The sequence below is a fragment of the Prionailurus viverrinus genome, chromosome B1 (genome assembly GCF_022837055.1).
Source record: "Prionailurus viverrinus isolate Anna chromosome B1, UM_Priviv_1.0, whole genome shotgun sequence".
In the NCBI taxonomy this organism is placed as follows: domain Eukaryota; kingdom Metazoa; phylum Chordata; class Mammalia; order Carnivora; family Felidae; genus Prionailurus; species Prionailurus viverrinus.
Window position 1 is genome coordinate 70,683,469 of NC_062564.1, and position 21,309 is coordinate 70,704,777.

The window sequence follows — 21,309 nt, forward strand, 5'->3', positions numbered from 1 at the left end:
ATTCTATCTCAATTTGAGAGTATTCTCTCAAAGATGAAATCACAAGATGAAATCACAATTTTAACAAATCACAATTATTAACTTTTTCACCTCATACATTTACTCCTTATTATTGTGCATAAGGATTGAAATTATCCCTGGATCCAAAATATAGGAGAATCTTGTCTTTGTTATTGATATTAAGAAAGTATATTTTAATATATTTGTGTAAAGAAGGATAATTACTTTGTTATTGGTTCATGATTTTGTTTTTTCTTTTTATCAAAATAATGCAAACAGTGCAAAAAAAATATATAACAAAAGTTGCTGATTCTCTGCTCTGCCCAACCCCGTTTCAATTAAGCTGCTTCAAAACAATCAATTTCAATAATTTTTGTTTGTCATATATTTATCTCCATATTTCTGCATGACACATATGCTCTCTTTTTTTTTCTTTAATTATAATTTTTTTTTTTTTTTTTATGAGAGAGAGATAGAGACAGAGCACGAGGAGGGGCAGGAAGAGAGGGAGACCAAATCTGAAGCAGGCTCCAGGCTCTGAGCTGTCAGCACAGAGCCCGACGCAGGGCTCGAGCCCACAAACCATGAGATCGTGACCTGAGCCAAAGTCGGAGGCTTAACCGACTGAGCCATCCAGGCGTCCCCACATATGCTTTCTTAATTTATCCATTTTAGATATTTTTTATTGAGTTTTTGCTTATGTCAGATGAGTATGCAATTCATCCACATTTACCTCCTCATCCATTTCACATTCATGCTTTTCATATTTGCAATTCTGTTATTCAGAGCAAAGCCAGATAATGTGCTGAGGCTGCATTTTCCTTCATGAAAGGTATTTCATTCTCACATTAATAACTGCTTCAGTTTTGGGGCGCCTGGGTGGGGCAGTCGGTTAGGCGTCCGACTTCAGCCAGGTCACGATCTCGCGGTCCGCGAGTTCGAGCCCCGCGTCAGGCTCTGGGCTGATGGCTCGGAGCCTGGAGCCTGTTTCCGATTCTGTGTCTCCCTCTCTCTCTGCCCCTCCCCCGTTCATGCTCTGTCTCTCTCTGTCCCAAAAATAAATTAAAAAAAAAGTTGAAAAAAAAATTTAAAAAAATAATTGCTTCAGTTTTTCACTACTACAGTTTTCACTACTTACTATAGTTTTCTATATACCTATCTTTAGTTTTTTCCAGTTGCTCCATGGGAACTTTTCATGTTTATACAAGTAAATCTTTCCTTTTCTAAATAACATATTCAAACATATCAAGTAATCTGCTTCTCTTTTTTTTTTTTTTCTGAATATTTAATTTACAGGAGAACTTCTTAAACGCTGTGATCTGAACTGGCTCGTCTTTCCGTCTTCTCTGCAACAATACCCTGGAGTGTCCCTTCACCATGTTTCTGACTAGTTCCGAATCTGGCTGCCTTGATTACTATTCTTTCATGTTTTATTCCCTTCTTTCAGAGCCCTCAATAGTTTCCTGAGACACACTGGAGGTAAGTTTTTTGAGACACTGAATGTCTCAAAATATCTTTAAAAATTTTTTTTTAACGTTTATTTATTTTTGAGACAGAGAGAGACAGAGCATGAACAGGGGAGGGGCAGAGAGAGAGGGAGACACAGAATCTGAAACGGGCTCCAGGCTCTGAGCTGTCAGCACAAAGCCTGACGCGGGGCTCGAACTCACGGACCGCGAGATCCGTGACCTGGCTGAAGTCGGACGCTTAACCCACTGCACCACCCAGGCGCCCCTCAAAATATCTTTATTTTGCTCTGACACTTGATTAGTATTTTGGCTAAGTACAGAATTTTCAGTTCAAACTTTTATAATCTGAGGACATTGTTCCTCTGACTTCTATTGTTTCTATTGAAAAATACAATGTCATTATTCCTAATTATTTTTTGTAATAAATACAAAATTTTGACCTCCTTTGTACCCCTCTCTGCCTACACCTCCCACCTGTCCAAAATCTTTAAGATCTATCTTTCCCTGAAATGTCATGATGACATCTTCTTTGAAATATGAAAGGAAGTCTCTTTTCTTTCATTGCTTTCTGTACTCAAGGGGCACATTTGTGTCATCCAGTACTGGGAATTTCTTTGACAATTTCTTACCCCCGTTTTCACTACTGTGTCTTTCCAGAATGCCTATTATTACCACATTGCAACTTTTAGAGTAAATGTCTAAGTCCCTTTACAGGTTTCCCTGCATTTCATACGGTATTGTCATTTTGTTACATAATCGTAAAGACTTTTCTTAAGCTGATCTTCAAAGTCACATAATTTTACTTGTTACCTTAGGAAAAAAAAAGTTACCTTCCCATAGCTCTTTCTTACTCTCTGATTTTTTTTTTCTTTTTCATAATGCACTCTTTCTCTTCTTTTTGGATAAAATATATTTTATTTCTCTGCAGATATCCATTATAACTTTAAACATTTGTCTTGTGTTATCTGCCTGCCCTGTTTTTGTTTATTTGACTTTTATTTATTTATTTATTCATTCATTCATTCATTCATTCATTTGTTTATTTGTTTGTTTTATATTATATCCTTCATGGCCCAGACTTTTCACAAATGCCTAATTCTATTCGGCTATTTAAGAGTAAGACACTAAAAAAACTTTATTGGAATTTCCATATGCATGGGGGAGGCGCCCTGATGAATGTGCTTCACACTGTAAGGCAGATAGTCTGGGAGGGATGGGTTGGTTGCAGCACTTTTTGTCCATATCTATGGATTGAGGAAATGAAAAGTAGATCCCTTTACGCCCACTTCTTGGTCACATTATGCACAAATCATCCTCTTAAGCGCTGTATCAAGAACTTAATCACAACCTGTGTTTGGGAGCTTAATCAAGCATTTACCAATTCCTGAGGAAATTAATCAACAGTGGTATCTAAAGGGCTTTACTATCTTTTGTAACCACCACCTTTAACTCTCAACACACACTGGATAGGAAAAAGGGGACATTTCCAATCAAGATTTTGGAAGACCAAAGCGCTTCCACTCTGAATGGCATTCTTCAATTTGAAATGTCAGTGGAATTTTCAAATGTCTTCTAGTTCTCAGAAACCACAGCTTTTCTCAGATTCTTTGAATTTACTGATTCATTAGAAGTTCCATATGGTGAAGATACCAAGTATTCAGAAAAGGAGGAACACAATTTGAATTCAGATAAAGTATTAGGCACTTTTCTCCCTAGAAGCATGACAGCAGCATGAACTTGTTTTTTGATTTTTTTTTTTAATCTTTTTACTTTGGTCATTCGTACATTTCTTTCCTTTTTCATAGAATCAGATATCAACTCTCAAATTGATGAGCCACCTTCTGTCATTATTTCTCAATGTTCCAATATAATCTTCTCCATCTGGACATTTTTAAAGATCACGGCTTTCAATGTGGCTCTGTGTTGTTCATCAAATGGCACAATTCACACAGGGGACTAACTGTCCAGGCTGTTCCCTGCACAGAATGTAGTTCTGAAAAGAGTGAATACAGAGTTTTATCTATTTTAACCCTGGCTGCTCAGGTGGGAAGTCATTTAGGATCTGTAATAACATATTAATGGGTAAGTTCTGATGAATTTTATTGTAGTTAGCCATTTCATGGGCAAACAGAATTTTTACCTGAACAACCAACTTCTAGCAGTAGCATGTAAGTTTGAGATTTAATATTTTAAATCACTGCGGCCACCTTTTAGTGAAAACAGTATTTATCAGTTGTGAGGTGTTTTTTTTTTTTCCTCCATGATTACCAACAATAATGTCTTCTGGTACAATAATCTGATATTCCAGAAACCATGAAATAAATCTACACTTATGTAGATATGAAAACTTTCCCAAGCCCTATTATGCTTTTTAGAATAAGCTCTTATTTTTTCCCTCCTTTTCCCACTATTTTTCAGAGGTTGGGGAAGGTGGTATTCTCATCAAGGAAGATCATACCTCTTTAAAGAACATAAACCTTTGCAGTGATAAAGGCATAAGACCATTTTACTGCTGATCTAAAACCTATTTTGAAAAAAAAAAATGTCTAATGATAATTCTAAAGGGCTCTGATTATATTTAAGAGAGAGATACAATTAACCACTTGGATATTCAGCATAATCATAATCTGACAGAAATCCCAATGAAAAAGTCATCAGCTATAGGAATTCAATTTCATTGTGTTTCTTACATAGTAAGTATATAATCAGAAATAAATAATATATAATATATTAATATTCTTGACATTTCCAGCTTTAATTTTTCACTGAGATATTCTCACAAATGGGCATTTATTTCAAATATTATATATACTAAAAACTTTAAAGGAATGAACGAAAGGAAAAATGTAAAAACACCATGACAATGAAAACCAAGAGGAAGTTTGAATAATTAAGCTTTATGTATTTTTGAAACTTTTCCATAACTAAATATGCTTTTTAAGACAATTTATAAACTTGTCAAATATCGTTCTCTAATTTCTTACATAATTTATAATAGGAGATTGATTAGAAAATGTAAAATAGGAAATAAATCCAAAACATAACAAATTCAGAAAAATATCATTTCTAACTGATTAATAGAATCACAATATGTTTTTAAAAATACCACTGATAAATGCTGATCATTCACAACTATTTTATAACTAATAAACATCTCTATTAAAATAATAAATATCAATTAATTCACCTACCAGATTTGCAATGATATAATGGTAACCTTTAACATGTTTTCCAATGGTAATAACCTAACAAAGATAAAGAAACCATTATTTAATAAATGCAAATAACATAAATGTAAAATTATTGATGTTATGGCCCAAATGCAAAAAACAATAGAATTTTATCTACTATGTTTTTTGATATTCTATGAGGAGTCATAGTTGACAAGATATAATTATCACAACAGTGACTATTTCTCTCAGAAAAAGGTAACAATACATTTTAGTGCTTTATCATCACTTCTTTCAAGAAGTCAATAACTAAACAGACATAATTACCTCAGTTTTGTCAATAGTGAAAATAAGATCACAAGATCTTAAGAAATATAAAACTAAAAACATGTATGAATCCATAATAAGCCATAGTTTTCTTCCTACAAAAGCTATTTTTTCATTAAACCCTTAAACAGCTGAAACCAACATCTGAGATTTTATATTCACACACTGACACGCAAATTTATAGTAGTACACACATTTAAAAAATATTAATAAGTATATAAAAGAATTCTTATATGAATCTATAAAATAAAATTCCCATCTTAAGAATCTTGAATTGCTTATAATTTAGTTCCAATGAACATTATTATTTCCAGCTCGAGGCAGCAAAGTATCAGAGAAGCTAATATTTCTCCACAAATCTAAGTCAAAAATCAATGGTGAGATACACACATCATGGAACAAGTGGTCATTTTGGTAATGCTCACGTCAGTTTGGGATATTACCGAATCAATGTGACTTTTCACTGACCTGTACATCAACTAAAGAGAGTTGAATTTGGTAAAATGGTCATGTGGTAGTCCTAGCACTTAGGTATGAAAACGTAATTTTTATTTTTAAGAAAAGTGTCACATCAATGGAAAGCATGAAATACCTGGGCTATACACAAGCATTCAAATCATTAGCGTATTTGCCTAATTAAACTGTTTTGGTGGCTTCCCATTGCTTCCAGCGTTAAGAGACAAAATCCTTAATTTATGCTGAGAAGTCCAATGATCTTGCAAGCTTCTCCAGGCTTTTACCACTCTTTACACTGGAGCCTCGTCGGCCCTGTTTTTCAGTAATTTTGTGCACAAAAGGGATTCTTTCCATCACCTCAGGGCTTTATATATTCTATTTCCTCTGCTAGGAAAGCTCTTTCCACTATCATATCATTTGTCTTATTAATGCTACAAGCACAAGGAATCTCAACCCAATGTTACCTCCTGGGAGAAGACTTCTCTGACCTTCTCTTATCCTGGACAAAGTCAGGTACTCCAAAGCAATGCATTTAGTTAAAGAACAAGGGCAAAATCCTAGGAAGCATTCCACCAGATATCCCTTTGAGGTTAAGTGATAGCTAGTTGGAAGAGAGTTAGGGCTTGTATTATTTTTAACCCATTTTTAAGTAAACTAAATCACCTTTTTCAAGAAAATGAACCCTCTGTATTGAAGGAACAGATGTCCTTCTGGATGAAAAATATATTAATTAGCATCACTTGAATTGAGTTGATTGTGTCCCTCACATACCCTACTGACATCTGTTGATTCTGCTTACTGTTAATTCTACTTTCTGACTCATGCATGTCTTTCTTCTGGGAACAACAACAACAACAGAACATTGTATAAACGGTGCTACCAGTAGCCCTTACTTGAGTTAAGTGTTCCCTGGGAGAAAGCGGGAAGATACAACAATTCACTAACTCTACCCGTAAATAGGAATTAGTGCTGGTCATACTAACTCACATTTTTGCTTTACAATAATCATTAGCATTGCACTAACAATAGCAAATTTATATTGATTTCTCAATGTTTCTAATGGATCAGGTCTTTCCCATCTAACCACAACTAGAAATAAATAACTCTGAGGTTTTATTGAATGATAAAACATGCATAATCAACAAAGTGATTCTTTCTAACTTTAAGCTATTATGAAATAAAGTTTCAGCAATTCTGTTCTCCTATAAGTATTAATAGAGTGAATAAGTAAACAGTGTTTCCTTTTCTTGAAATGGACTTCAACCTCACTTTTTGCTTGGTAAACTGTTTTCCCCAAAGGCCTTCCATGATCTCCTAATCTAAATTTTTTCTGTCGTTTTTTTCATAACATCCTGTTCTCATTTGTCAGATATACCGTTATTATACTTATGCATTAATTTCTGTAAATATATCATAAATATTCACCTTAACAGGGTTTTGACTGTTTTGCTTAATATTACTTTCTTGGATCTACACGGTGCCTGTCTGGCAAACATTAGAAAATCAAAGAAATGTATTGAATGAGTAAATGAAGGAACCCAAGCCAGACACATGCTGCCAGTATGTGCTTGAACCCTTCATTGATCCTCCTACCACTGTTAAGATAGTTTTTCTCTTCTAGGCTCTTTGACCACATTGTTGTATAAATTGTAATACTCTAATATGACAAGTAAAATTGGTCTTCATCTCTAAACAATAAGTTCATGGGGTACAAATACCACTCTTTCTTTTTTTTTTTAAGTTCGAGAGAGAAAGAGAGAGAGAGAAAGGGAGAGAGAGTGGTGGGGGAGGGACAGAGAGAGAGGGAGAGAGAGAGAATCCCATGCAGGCTCCACACTGCCAGCACAGAGCCTGATGTGGGACTTGATCCCACGGACTATGAGATCATGTTCTGAGCTGCAGTCGAATGCTTATTAACCTACTGAGCCACCCAGGTGCCCCAAGTTACCACTCTTTCTTCCTTCTTTGCATCTCTCATTCTAGACACAGAGGATGTCTGAAATAAATGTTTGCTGAATGATGCAATCAACCACTGTACACACTCATTTAATACATTCAAAAGTGTCTTATGAAAACACAAATAACATGCATGTGCAAAATCTCTGTACATTTTGAACGGATGTCCATATAGACATGTATTTAATCATCGTATATTTGTTTCAAAACATTACATTCTATGTATTCCCAATTTCTCTTATAGTTTCTCTCTTCTAGTTTTAGAAATAATTATTTTCAAAACGGCTTTCACCAACATTTAATATGATGAGTCATGAATACATAAATTCTTTAAACAAAAGACTAATGACTATTATTAAAATTCAGTTTTAATGAGAATCTCCTATGAAATTCAAATGAGTTGTTGAAGTTCACATTTGAACAAGAGGCCTTCGGGTTAAAAACAACCCTAACTCCATCTCCTGAGACAGGAACCAAGACTTTTCTACTGAAATTGTTCACCTCTCTGGCATATAACATTTAGCCCTTTCTCATAACAAGTTAGTTTTATCCAGTTATTTAATATTTTATGTGAGATCCATTTTGTATGTCTTAGGGCCTGTGTTATTACATATCAATTAAGGCTTCATCAACATTTATGTTTTCAAAATGCTTTGTGTTATACAAATTAGTGAATCTAATTGTCTCCTCAAAGGCTGAAAGGGCCAAGAAATGCATGCTTAACTGCATGTTTTTCTTCCAATCCTACATTATCCCTAGAAGCTACTACACACACACACACACACACACACACACACACACACACACACCTACAAGTTAGGAAAAGCAGATATCCAGTGAAGCAAACCTTAACTTAGTAAATTATGATGCTGCTTCCGCTGCTTCAGCAACATCCCTGGTCACTTACCTTATCTATGTGATACAGTGGATTTTATTTTTATCAGTAGGATATCACTGTACGGCTGTCCTATCCCCCCAAAAAATCTTAAATGGAATCAAGGCGGTGTGGTAATAAGCACAGATAAAACATCCTTACGTACGGTAAACTTCTCAAACAGCAAACACAGACTGAATACGACTCTCCTACATATTTTAATTTCATAGATTAATAGCTTTATGGTGATATAAAATCTACCTACTAGGAGGAAAAACATGATTCCTGGAAAAACATATACACACTTTTTCTGAAGACAAACACCCATCCAGACAACAATATAGACTTAATGTTCCATACTGCACTCTACTGATTGAAGTACTCCATGTTTTGCCAAAGAATTCATGAACTACTCACTTTTCCCTTTGAACCCAGCCTCAATTTCACTTAATGTGGCTATTTCTTTATGCCTAAAAAGTTCAACAAGTAAAATTTTAATTTTCCAACTAAAAATATCAAAGTTTAAGGTAATGTTTATCATATAAAGCATAAGAGTCAGGAATTACATATCGAATATATTTAATGATTAGTATGATGTGTCAGCATTATTGAAGACCATCTGCTATTGCTAACTGAAGCCGGAGATAATTTAATTGATGATCCCTGCTGCATCCTACATAAACCATAAAGTAAAAACTGCTGTTCAAGCACCTCACACAAATACTCATTGCAAATGCTGACATTGCACACACATTCTATATTTGGTGCCATTAGAAAACAGAGCATAGCCAACCTGGTCTACAATGTCGTTTACTTTATCCCGTTCACAGTCCAGGATGACACGCCGTTCCTTTTTTAACTCCAGATCTTGAAAAAGTGATCGGTACGTCTCATCTTTCTTGTCATTGTTAATATTTCCCACATTGATAGCAGTCACCTGCCATTTCTTTTCAGCAGCGGAGTCCAGCACTGCCTGCAGCGTTGATAAGCCTAGGAAGGCAAAGAAAAATGATGACCAATAAAGATACTTAAATAACTCAGAATTATGTTGTGAAATCGACGGCGGATATATTTTTAAGGCTGCTATTTTCGTCAACCGAGGGGATGTTGACTCCTCTAAAAAGCTACGGCTACGATCTTTATCAACATTGACTTATTTCCACTTCACATCAGAAACTCTTTTATCTACATGCTATTGTTCTGATGGAAAGAGTTTGGAGGGATAAATAGTCTCCCCTTCTTTCAGCTCTCTCAGCTGTCTTCTTTTCTGGTGTTACTAAAGAGTAATGTCTGTGATACCTTTGGTTAAAGTGAAATACAAAGACAGAGCACACATTTCTTTCTCTTACAGAATGGAAAAGACTGTTCCGTTACGTATGACGTTCTATCATTTCCAATTAACATCCTTGAGCAGGTCGTAACACTTTCAGGGAGACAAATATACATGAGTCTCTGTGAGCACAGGAGCAAATAATCTCGAGGAGGCTGTCATGTCTCCCAATCAGCAGTTTCTTCTCCTCAGCCTCTGTTATATCATTTTTTTTTTGTTATTGTTATTGGGACTGATCCCATAGGGATTAAAATGTTCACCTATCAACCAGATGGTAGCAGTTGGTTTTCTAACACAGACTTGTTACATTTACTTAATTTCCCAAACTATGAGACCAGTTTCATATTTAGTAGTAATTTTGCTTATTGCATCATACGACTGAGAAAATATTATTTTTATTTTTAATTGTTTGTACATTACCTCAATTTGTGAATTTATTGCCTAAAGTTAAATCTGCAGCTTAGCACTTGGAAAAGCAGTACATAAACTTGTCTTCCACATCACTCCAGCTCTTCACGGCCAACCTAAATGCATCATTTCTATTAATAGTTTAATGAACAACACAGAATCTGGGCTCCAAAAAGAATTCAGGGCTTATCACATCATCTTCCCGATTCCAGAAAGAACTGCATCTTTCTCAGAAGAATGCTGATTCCTTTTTACTCATAAAATGTGAGACTTACCTAATGTGCTCTATAAATTTTATTCATGTACTAAACTTTAATTAAATCCATTTATTATGGCAAAAATAAATGTATTCTAAATGTTAAAACCTATAGGGGCACCTGGGTGGCTCGGCTGGTTAAGCGTCTGACTACTTCAGCTGAGGTTATGATCTCATGATATGTGAGTTCCAGCCCCACATCAGGCTTGCTGCTGTCAGTGTGGAGCCCACTTCAGATCCTCTCTCTCTCTCTCTCTCTCTCTCTCTCTCTGCCCCTCCCCCACTCATGTGCTCACTCTCTCCTTCACTTTCTCTCTCTGTTTCTCAAAAATAAATAAATAAAAATGTTTTTATAAAAATAGAAAATAAATTTAAAAAAACATATTAAATGTTAAAACTATAGTACCTGGAAAACATCATTAAAACTCTCACTGCCTAAACACCAGCCAAGCGTACCTAAGATTAGCCTAGAACACCTTGTGATACAAAATGCAAGGAAGCCCTCCCAAACTACCAGCATTGTGTCAAAGGACTCAGGAGCCAATGTAATAAAGATCCCTTTAAGTAAAGATGAGGCAATTTGGGTATCAATAAGAATAATAACTGCAAAAGACTTTTAAATACATAAAATATTTTAAATCCATGAATTCTTAATGATATGCAAACATCTAAACTACCAAAACTGAAACAGGAAGAAATAGAAAACTTGAACAGACTGATGACCAGCAAAGAAATTGAGTCAGTGACATTTAAATATATATCTAAATATCTGGTTGTCTTTGAGGGATACTAGGAGCTGACTTATTATTCTGAAATTGGTAAATAAAGGAAGAGAAACATGCATTTTTTTTGCCCTTCCTATATGAACTATACTCAGGATAATAATTAATTAAGACAGGTTTTCCTTTTTGGAAAGACTCCAGCTAATAAATGATGAAGGTATATAGATTTAGAATTATGACCATGTTGTACACGTAGTGAATCAATGAATCAAGGTTACGATCATTAACTGTTGCTAACAACACACAAAAAGAGATGAACAGAAGTTACATGTCTCTAACTAGGAATATTCAAACCATCTGTGGAGTATTCCTGCCAAAAAAGTGAACGTGAGTCTTATCAAGCTTCTAGATCTACCCAGCAATCCATAAGGAATATACAGCAGAGTAATACACTAAATATCATAATGTCGGCAACCATCAAATTGAAACTCTACATTATGTTACAAATCACTTAAGAGATATATTAAACAATTGGGGGATACGGACCTCATTTTTATCTTCATTCAAATAACCTATGGGAAAAATAGATGATGATATTAATGAATTACTTTTAATCTGCCTGCATATGCCAATGATATTGTGGTTATGTTGAAAACAAGAGTATTCTTTCAAAATACAAACTGAAATATGTACAGATGAAATGACATGATGTCCGGTATTGGTTCCAAAATAATTGTGAAGGGCAAAAGGATATAGATAAAACAGGATTCCTTGTATATTGGTCATTAACATAGCCGAGTTAAGAGTGCCTGGGGTCGGGGCACCTGGGTGGCTCAGTTGGTTAAGCGTCCGACTTCAGCTTAGATCACGATCTCACAGTATGTGAATTCAGGCCCCACGTTGGGCTCTGTGCTGACAGCTCAGCGCCTGGAGCCCCGCTTTGGATTCTGTGTCTCCCTTTCTCTCTGCTCCTCCCCTGCTCACACTCTGTCTCTCTCTCCTTCAAAACCAAAAAACATTCCAAAAAAATAAAAATAAAAAAAGAGTCTTTGGGTGTCTTCTTTTATTCACTCTATTTTTTATTTAAAATATTTCATTATGAAAATTGAAAATAATTTATTTTTATTTCAAATTGGAAAATTGAGCCATAAATTGAACTTAAAGTGAATTTCAGATTTTTGGCAAAACAACAATAAGTTTCCTCTGTCTAGTCTTATACCAAAAAACGTAGGATACATAAGAATTTCTGAAGGGATAATTTAAACAAAAGACCACATTCCTTGTAAAAAAAATCGATTAATGACAAAACTTCTTTAAAAACTTCATGGGTCACCCATGATTTCCATTCACCATAAATACATTAACTCTTTCCATGATATAATTCAAACCCTCTTCCTGTTTTTCATCATCAGTGAAGACAGAGCATACAGCTGGTCATCATGATCAATTCAACAGATTTCAAAGTGCTTGAAAACAGTTATTAAATCTATCCAGTCTTCTGAGTAGGAAAAAAAGATAATTCTCTAAACCTCTTCTACTATCTCAGCCCTACTTTTCCACATTTCAATCTTCATGCAACTAACTCTTCCCTGTTACCTCTTAAAAATGTTACATGCATGGATGATGTTCAATATGCTATCCACATATTATCACATAGCACTTGCAAGTGGGATTCCTTACTTCTAAGCAATAAATTATTCATTTTGTTTTTATTTAATCATGACATTTACCACATACTGAAATTTCAAGTGCTTGATATTCTGTTCCATCTTTCAATATATAAATAACAATTTGTAAATGGGTTTCAAGTGATATATCTATACCTAACATGTATTGGCAGATCATGTCAAAGAATATGGAGATGACATATAAAATTAATAAGAATGTATTTAAAGAAATTGTTGAGTTTTCAACTCATTCATTCTATGTGTCTAAAGTAACTCACAGTTAGTGTGGATCTTCTGCTTTCAAAACTCTCAGAATTAATATTTGGTAACCTATGAAGCCTAGAAACATACATCCATTAAGAAGCTAAATAGCTCAAGTCGTGCAATATAAGATTTGATTATTTTAGTGTCATCATAAGACAATGAATAATATTAAGCCATCTCCTAGCGACAGCCAGAAGTAACTCATAATCCATGACATGGTCTGACTCATGATTTGAGGAGATTTTTAGATTTGTTTACTCAGTAATAGTAACTGATCTCTCAATCTCTCAACTTGACCTGTGTCTTCCCTACAACTAAGAGTTTTGCATTAATTCTGATTACTTGTAAATTAACAGATCAATTTAAAATTTAAAAATCACCGAAAATACATGTGACAACTATGGAGGTGAAATGAATCTCTTCAAACCTAACACAAATTCATGTGCTTGGTCTCTTGATACCATATTCTAATTAGGGGAGAAACTATTACTTGAGGTAATAAATGACTTTTCCCTTCCATACAAACTACCATAAAACTATCTATAAATACCTCTATCCCTTAATCAGAATATAAACTTGTATGGACAGTGGGAATTCTATATATAAATATTGTTTTATTTAAAGTTATTCTACTCTAATATCTATATCATAACAGGATATTTGAATTATAGCAGAGACTGATTTCTGAATTACTCGGAACAAAGAAAACTTGAGATATACAGTTGTTTATCTACAAATAGGAAAAAAACCAGAAAATTAATATTCCCATTATAAATATATTGAAAATATGTTCTAAAGCATCTCAAGAATATTATAAGGGTCTAAAATTAAGTTCTAAGTTCTATAAATTCTCAAGACTTTTGACTAAAATAAAGAATGGCTAGACTAGGTTTGGTTAAATTACATAACTTCTTTTGCCTAATTGTTATGAGACTAGTTATAGTTGTATAACCTATTTGTAAGCTGACAATCTCCCTAAAACTCTACCAAAGTATTACTATCAGTGCTTCACAGTTTCATCTTGAGCTAGTGTTAATAATACTATGACAGAATTATAGAAAAGCCATCAGCCTAAAGACAGGGAAAGTTTAAGTGTTTTAGTTTGCACATTAGTGGGTAGAATTAAAAATGATTACTGCAAATAGGTATATTTCATACAGACTATTTCTTCTTAAAAACATTTTCTTTGTTCCATTTAAAATTCACTGGCCCTTCCTCAACGGGGAAAAACTGAAAGCTTTTTCCCTGAGATCAGGAACACGACAAGGATGCCCACTCTCACCGCTGCTGTTTAACATAGTGCTGGAAGTTCTAGCATCAGCAATCAGACAACAAAAGGAAATCAAAGGCATCAAAATTGGCAAAGATGAAGTCAAGCTTTCGCTTTTTGCAGATGACATGATATTATACATGGAAAATCCGATAGACTCCACCAAAAGTCTGCTAGAACTGATACAGGAATTCAGCAAAGTTGCAGGATACAAAATCAATGTACAGAAATCAGTTGCATTCTTATACACTAACAATGAAGCAACAGAAAGACAAATAAAGAAACTGATCCCATTCACAATTGCACCAAGAAGCATAAAATACCTAGGAATAAATCTAACCAAAGATGTAAAGGATCTGTATGCTGAAAACTATAGAAAGCTTATGAAGGTAATTGAAGAAGATTTAAAGAAATGGAAAGACATTCCCTGCTCATGGATTGGAAAAATAAATATTGTCAAAATGTCAATACTACCCAAAGCTATCTACACATTCAATGCAATCCCAATCAAAATTGCACCAGCATTCTTCTCGAAACTAGAACAAGCAATCCTAAAATTCATATGGAACCACAAAAGGCCCCGAATAGCCAAAGGAATTTTGAAGAAGAAGACCAAAGCAGGAGGCATCACAATCCCAGACTTTAGCCTCTACTACAAAGCTGTCATCATCAAGACAGCATGGTATTGGCACCAAAACAGACACATAGACCAATGGAATAGAATAGAAACCCCAGAACTAGACCCACAAACGTATGGCCAACTCATCTTTGACAAAGCAGGAAAGAACATCCAATGGAAAAAAGACAGCCTCTTTAACAAATGGTGCTGGGAGAACTGGACAGCAACATGCAGAAGGTTGAAACTAGACCACTTTCTCACACCATTCACAAAAATAAACTCAAAATGGATAAAGGACCTAAATGTGAGACAGGAAACCATCAAAACCTTAGAGGAGAAAGCAGGAAAAGACCTCTCTGACCTCAGCCGTAGCAATCTCTTACTCGACACATCCCCAAAGGCAAGGGAATTAAAAGCAAAAGTGAATTACTGGGACCTTATGAAGATAAAAAGCTTCTGCACAGCAAAGGAAACAACCAGCAAAACTAAAAGGCAACCAACGGAATGGGAAAAGATATTCGCAAATGACATATCGGACAAAGGGCTAGTATCCAAAATCTATAAAGAGCTCACCAAACTCCACACCCAAAAAACAAATAACCCAGTGAAGAAATGGGCAGAAAACATGAATAGACACTTCTCTCAAGAAGACATCCGGATGGCCAACAGGCACATGAAAAGATGTTCAGCGTCTCTCCTTATCAGGGAAATACAAATCAAAACCACACTCAGGTATCACCTCACGCCAGTCAGAGTGGCCAAAATGAACAAATCAGGAGACTATAGATGCTGGAGAGGATGTGGAGAAATGGGAACCCTCTTGCACTGTTGGTGGGAATGCAAATTGGTGCAGCCGCTCTGGAAAGCAGTGTGGAGGTTCCTCAGAAAATTAAAAATAGACCTACCCTATGACCCAGCAATAGCACTGCTAGGAATTTATCCAAGGGATACAGGAGCACTGATGCATAGGGCCACTTGTACCCCAATGTTCATAGCAGCACTCTCAACAATAGCCAAATTATGGAAAGAGCCTAAATGTCCATCAACTGATGAATGGATAAAGAAATTGTGGTTTATATACACAATGGAATATTACGTGGCAATGAGAAAAAATGAAATATGGCCTTTTGTAGCAACGTGGATGGAACTGGAGAGTGTGATGCTAAGTGAAATAAGCCATACAGAGAAAGACAGATACCATATGGTTTCACTCTTATGTGGATCCTGAGAAACTTAACAGGAACCCATGGGGGAGGGGAAGGAAAAAAAAAAAAAAAGAGGTTAGAATGGGAGAGAGCCAAAGCATAAGAGACTGTTAAAAACTGAGAACAAACTGAGGGTTGATGGGGGGTGGGAGGGAGGAGAGGGTGGGTGATGGGTATTGAGGAGGGCACCTTTTGGGATGAGCACTGGGTGTTGTATGGAAACCAATTTGTCAATAAATTTCAGAAAAAAAAAAAATAAAATAAAATCCATTTTCTCCAAAAAAAAAAAATAAATAAAAAAAAAAATAAAATTCACTGGCCTTATTCATCTTTCAGGCACAGAAATTAATATTTATGATAACTAAATCATGGCAGCATGCCTAGGCCAGATTAGATTAACATACATTTCCCTCATTGACTTTCTCAGGAACATCTGAAAAGAAATTTATAATTTTATTCTATGCATGATTTCTTCTTGGAACTGGAATCAAAGTGCCTTCCCTTCAGGGAACAAATAGTATGGCTCAAAATCAAAATCAAGACCTAAAGATATAAAGCATTAGTTCTGGTTTTACTTACTGTGAATAGGAATGTGTTAACTTCTTACCTTATTGACACTGAACTAATAAATTAAAAAAAAAACACATTTCGATTAAAGTCTTGGTTCAAATTTAATACAAATATATCCAAAGATGAAACTATATTTAATGTATTACCACAGGTAAGCCCATTACTGTATAGTTCAAACTGCATTGAAGATCCATCTACTGACTGTCTATGAAGTAATAATATGCAGCTTTTAGGAAGAGCACTGGGTCATCAAGGAGTGGCAGGCTGCTGCCTGGATAAATAGAAGACACCAGCAGTCCTAAAACATCACAAGTGCCAAATGAACATTTCAGCACTCTTCTCGTGGGCAAACTTGAAATAGTCAGAGATGACCTCTACGAAGGCTAGGATGCGTCTATGTTCTTCCTCATTAATAATTGGGATGTGGACTCTTGGACATGTTGCTCCTGTATTTTGATGGAAAGTTGGACGCAGGAAGGGTGTAAGTGGCCGTCTTAGTTAACAGCAGTGCAATAAGCAAAGCACAGAACATTTTAATTTTTTTTTTCATGCAGTTCATATTTGGGGCAGAATGTTCGACAGCTATTTTCACGCTTGGGCCCTATGCTGCTTAAAAGAACATCAATTAATATATTTAGAAATTAAAATTTACCAGTATGTTTACTTAATTCTAACTCTTAGAAAAGTAAAGATTATTAAAAACTGGAAAAAAAAAACACGGGCATCTGGGTGGCTCAGTCGGTAAGCATCTGACTTCAGCTCAGGTCATGATCTCGAGGTTTGTGAGTTCGAGCCCTGCGTCAGGCTCTGTGCTGACAACTCAGAACCTGGGGCCTGCCTCGGATACTGTGTCCCCCTCTCTCTCTGCTCCTCCCCCACTCACACTCTGTCTCTCTCTCACAAATAAGTAAACGTTAAAAATTTTTTTTAATTGGAAAAAACCTGAATGCCAACAAATTGGACAACCTAAAAGAAATGAATAAATTCCTAGAAACATATAAACTACCAAAACGAAAACAGGAAGAAATAGAAAATTTGAACAGATCGATAACCAGCAAAGAAATTGAGTCAGTAATCAAAAAATTCCCAAACAACAAAAGCCCAGGAGAAGATGGCCTCACAGGTGAATTCTACCAAACATTTAAAGAAGAGTTAATACCTAATCTTCTCAAACTATTTGAAAAATAGAAAGGGAAGAAAAACTTCCAAATTCATTCTATGGGGCCAGAAATACCCTGATACCAAAACCAGATAACGACACCACTAAAAAGAGAACTACAGGCCAATATTCCTGCTGAACATACAAACAAAAATTCTCAATAAAATATTAGCAAACTGAATTCAACAATGCATTAAAAAAAAACATTCACCACAACTAAGTGGGATTTATTCGTGAATTGCAGGAGTGGCTCAATATTCACAAATCAGTCAATATAATACATCACATAAATAAGAGAAAGGGTTAAGAACCATATGATCATTTCAATAGATGAGGAAAACATGCTTGACAAAGTATAACATCCATTCATGATTAAAAACTCTGAACAAAATAGGTTTAGAGGGAACATACCTCAACATAATAAAGGCCATCTATGAAAAACTCACAGCCAGCATCATCCTTAAGGGGGAGAAACTGAGAGCCTTTCCCCTAGGTCATGAACAAGACAAGGCTATCCACTCACCACTTTTATTCAACAGAGTACTGGAGTCCCAGCCACAACAATCAAACAACAAAAAGAAATAAAATGCATCCAAATTGGTAAGGAAGAATTAAAATGTTCACTATATTAACTATACTAACATAGATACTAACACGATACTAACACAATACTAACATAGAAAACATAAAAGATTCCACCAAAAGACTGCTAGAATTGATAAACGGATTTAGTAAAGTTGCAGGATACAAAATCAATGTACGGAAATATCTTTCATTTCTATACATCAATAATGAAGCAGCAGAGAGAGACATTTAAAAAACAATGCCATTTACAATTGCACCCAAAATAATAAGATATCCAGGAATAAACCTAACCAAAGAGGTGACAAACCTATTCTCTGATAACTCTAAAATGATGATGAAAGAAACTGAAGATGATAGAAAGAAATGGAAAGGCATCCTATGCTTATGGATTAGAAAAGCAAATATTGTTAAAATGTCTATACTACCCAAAGCAATCTACACATTTAATTCAATCCTTATCAAAATACCGACAGCATTTTTCACAGAACTACAACAAATAATCATAAAATCTGTAAGGAACCACAAAAGACCCCAAATTTCCAAAACAATCTTGAAAAAGAAATGCAAAGTTGGAGGCATCACAATTCCGGAATTCAAATTATATTACAAAGCTGTAGTATTCAAATTATATTACAAAGCTGTAATAATTAAAACAGTATGATAGTGTCACAAAAACAGACACATAGATCAATAGAACAGAATAGAACATCCAGAAAGGACCCACACTTATGTGGTCACTTAATCTTTCACAGACCAGGAAAGAATATCCAATGGGTAAACGACAGTCTCTTCAACAATGGTGTTGGGAAGACTGGACGGCACAATGCAAAAAATGAAAACGGATGGCTTTCTTACACCATACACAAAAATAAATTCAAAATCGATTAAAGACCGAAATTTGAGACCTGAAACCATGAAAATCCTAGAAGAGAACACAGGCAGCAACTTCTTTGACATTGGCTGTAGCAACTTATTTCTAGATATGTCTCTTGAGGCAAGGGAAACAAAAGCAAAAATAAACTATTGGCACTACATCAAAAGCTTCTGCTTTTGCATAGGTTAATTATTTCTGCAAAGGAGATAATTAACAAAACTAAAAGACAACCTACAGAATAGGAGAAGATATCTGCAGATGACATATCTGATAAAAGGTTAATACCCAAAATATATAAATAACTTATGAAACTCAACACTCAAAATACAAATAATCCAATTATTTGTAACATGAACACCTAAAATACAAATAATCCAATTATTTGTAGCTTGAACAGACAGTTCTCCAAAGAACACATACAGATGGCCAACAAATACATGAAAAGATTCTCACCATCACTCATCACCAGGGAAATGCAAATCAAAACTACAATAAGATATTACCTCACACCTGTCAGAATGGCTAAAATCAACAACACAAGAAACAACGTACATTGGCAAGGATGTGGAGAAAAAGGAACCCTCGTGCACTGTTGATGGGAATATAAACTGGTGTAGCCACAGTGGAAAACAGAATGGAGGTTCCTCAAAAATAAAAAAAATAAATTAAAAAAAATAGAACTACCTTATGATCCAGCAATGGCCATACTGGGTATTTACCCGAATGATACAAAAACACTAATTCAAAGGGTACATGCACCCCTACATTTATAGCCGCATCGTTTATAATAGCCAAGATATGGATGCAGCCTGAATGTCCGTTGATTGGTGAATGAGTAAAGAAGATGTGGTACGTATACACAAAGAATGAAATCTTGCCATTTGCAGCAACGTGGATGGATCTGGAGATTATAATGCTAAGCAAAACAAGTCAGAGAAAGAAAAATACCGTATGATTTCACTCACACGTGGAAAACACAAACAAGCTTGAGGGAAAAATGTGTGTGTGAGAGAGAGAGATAGCGAGCGCGTGCGAAAGAAACACATTCCTAACTACAGAGAACAAACTGATGGTTAGCAGAGGGGAGGTGAGTGGGGAGATGGGTTAGAGGATGGGGATTAAGGAGGGTACTTACTATGATGAGCACCAGGTGTTGTATGGAAGTATTGATTCGCTACACTGTACACCTGAAACGAATATAACACTGTATGCTAACTACCTGGAATTCAAATTAGACCTTAAAAACTTAAGAGAAAAAAACCCTTTATAATCCAGGAAGTAGAGAGACTGCCACATCAAGGACAGACCAAATTATCTGAAATTGGAGCATGTAGAGCTATATTGAGAGATGAAACCATGGAATCTATTTTTAAAGCATGCATAGTATGGATAAAGGGAACAAAGATGCATTCTCATATCACATAACACTAAAGAAGAAGGCATTTCCTTGAAGTATATGAGAAATGGGTTAAGGATCGAAGGAAAGGAACCCAGTCACACGATGACTGCACGAATGAACTTTTTTAAGATGTAATATGATGGCAAAGCTATGAAAATTAAGACAGTCTAAGAAAAAAATCAGCAAAATCCCATTTCATTTATCCAAGTAAAACACTGTAAAGATCGAGTTTTTGCCAGTATTTTGAGTCGTACACATTAATCTCTGAAAATAGTTTCAAATCCAGTGTAATACTCTTCTATTAAAATGGGAGCAGCTATTTGATAACACCTCAAACATGTGTCCATACAGCCATTCTGTCCTTAATATTGTATTAAGGGCAGTGATATTGTAACCAATATTCTTTTCTCCATGGATGAACTTAAACTCCTATCAAGTTATGTATAGGAATATGTAAATGGTATTACCGCATCACTTCATTTTCATAACTTGATATTATGAATTTCATAACTTGATATTACCTCATCACTTCATTTTCATTGAGTATTTCCGAAGTAAGTACTAATAAAGTCACTCAAAATGTCTTGGGTTCCTTTCACAAGTATATAAACTCAGCCATCTTCACCTGATCATTTCCCAAAGCCTCAGTATCTCTCTTCAAATACTAGAGTTTCTCTTTTTCTATCCGTGGCAGCCGTTGTCTAACATGAGTTTTCTCAAAAGTTCGGT

General features: G+C 35.2%; 1 protein-coding gene across 3 annotated transcripts in view; it reads right to left on the bottom strand.

Annotated features, from left to right (window-relative positions):
• GRIA2 (glutamate ionotropic receptor AMPA type subunit 2) overlaps positions 1-21,309 on the bottom strand; it is a 159,717-nt gene that overhangs the window by 53,794 nt on the left and 84,614 nt on the right. For all 3 annotated transcript variants that reach the window (XM_047856027.1, XM_047856026.1, XM_047856025.1), the window contains exons 4-5: positions 9,046-9,242; positions 4,661-4,714 (exon numbers count right to left, since the gene is read on the bottom strand). In XM_047856027.1, coding sequence (XP_047711983.1) covers positions 4,661-4,714; positions 9,046-9,242 — 251 coding nt within the window. The remainder of the gene's footprint in view (positions 1-4,660; positions 4,715-9,045; positions 9,243-21,309) is intronic.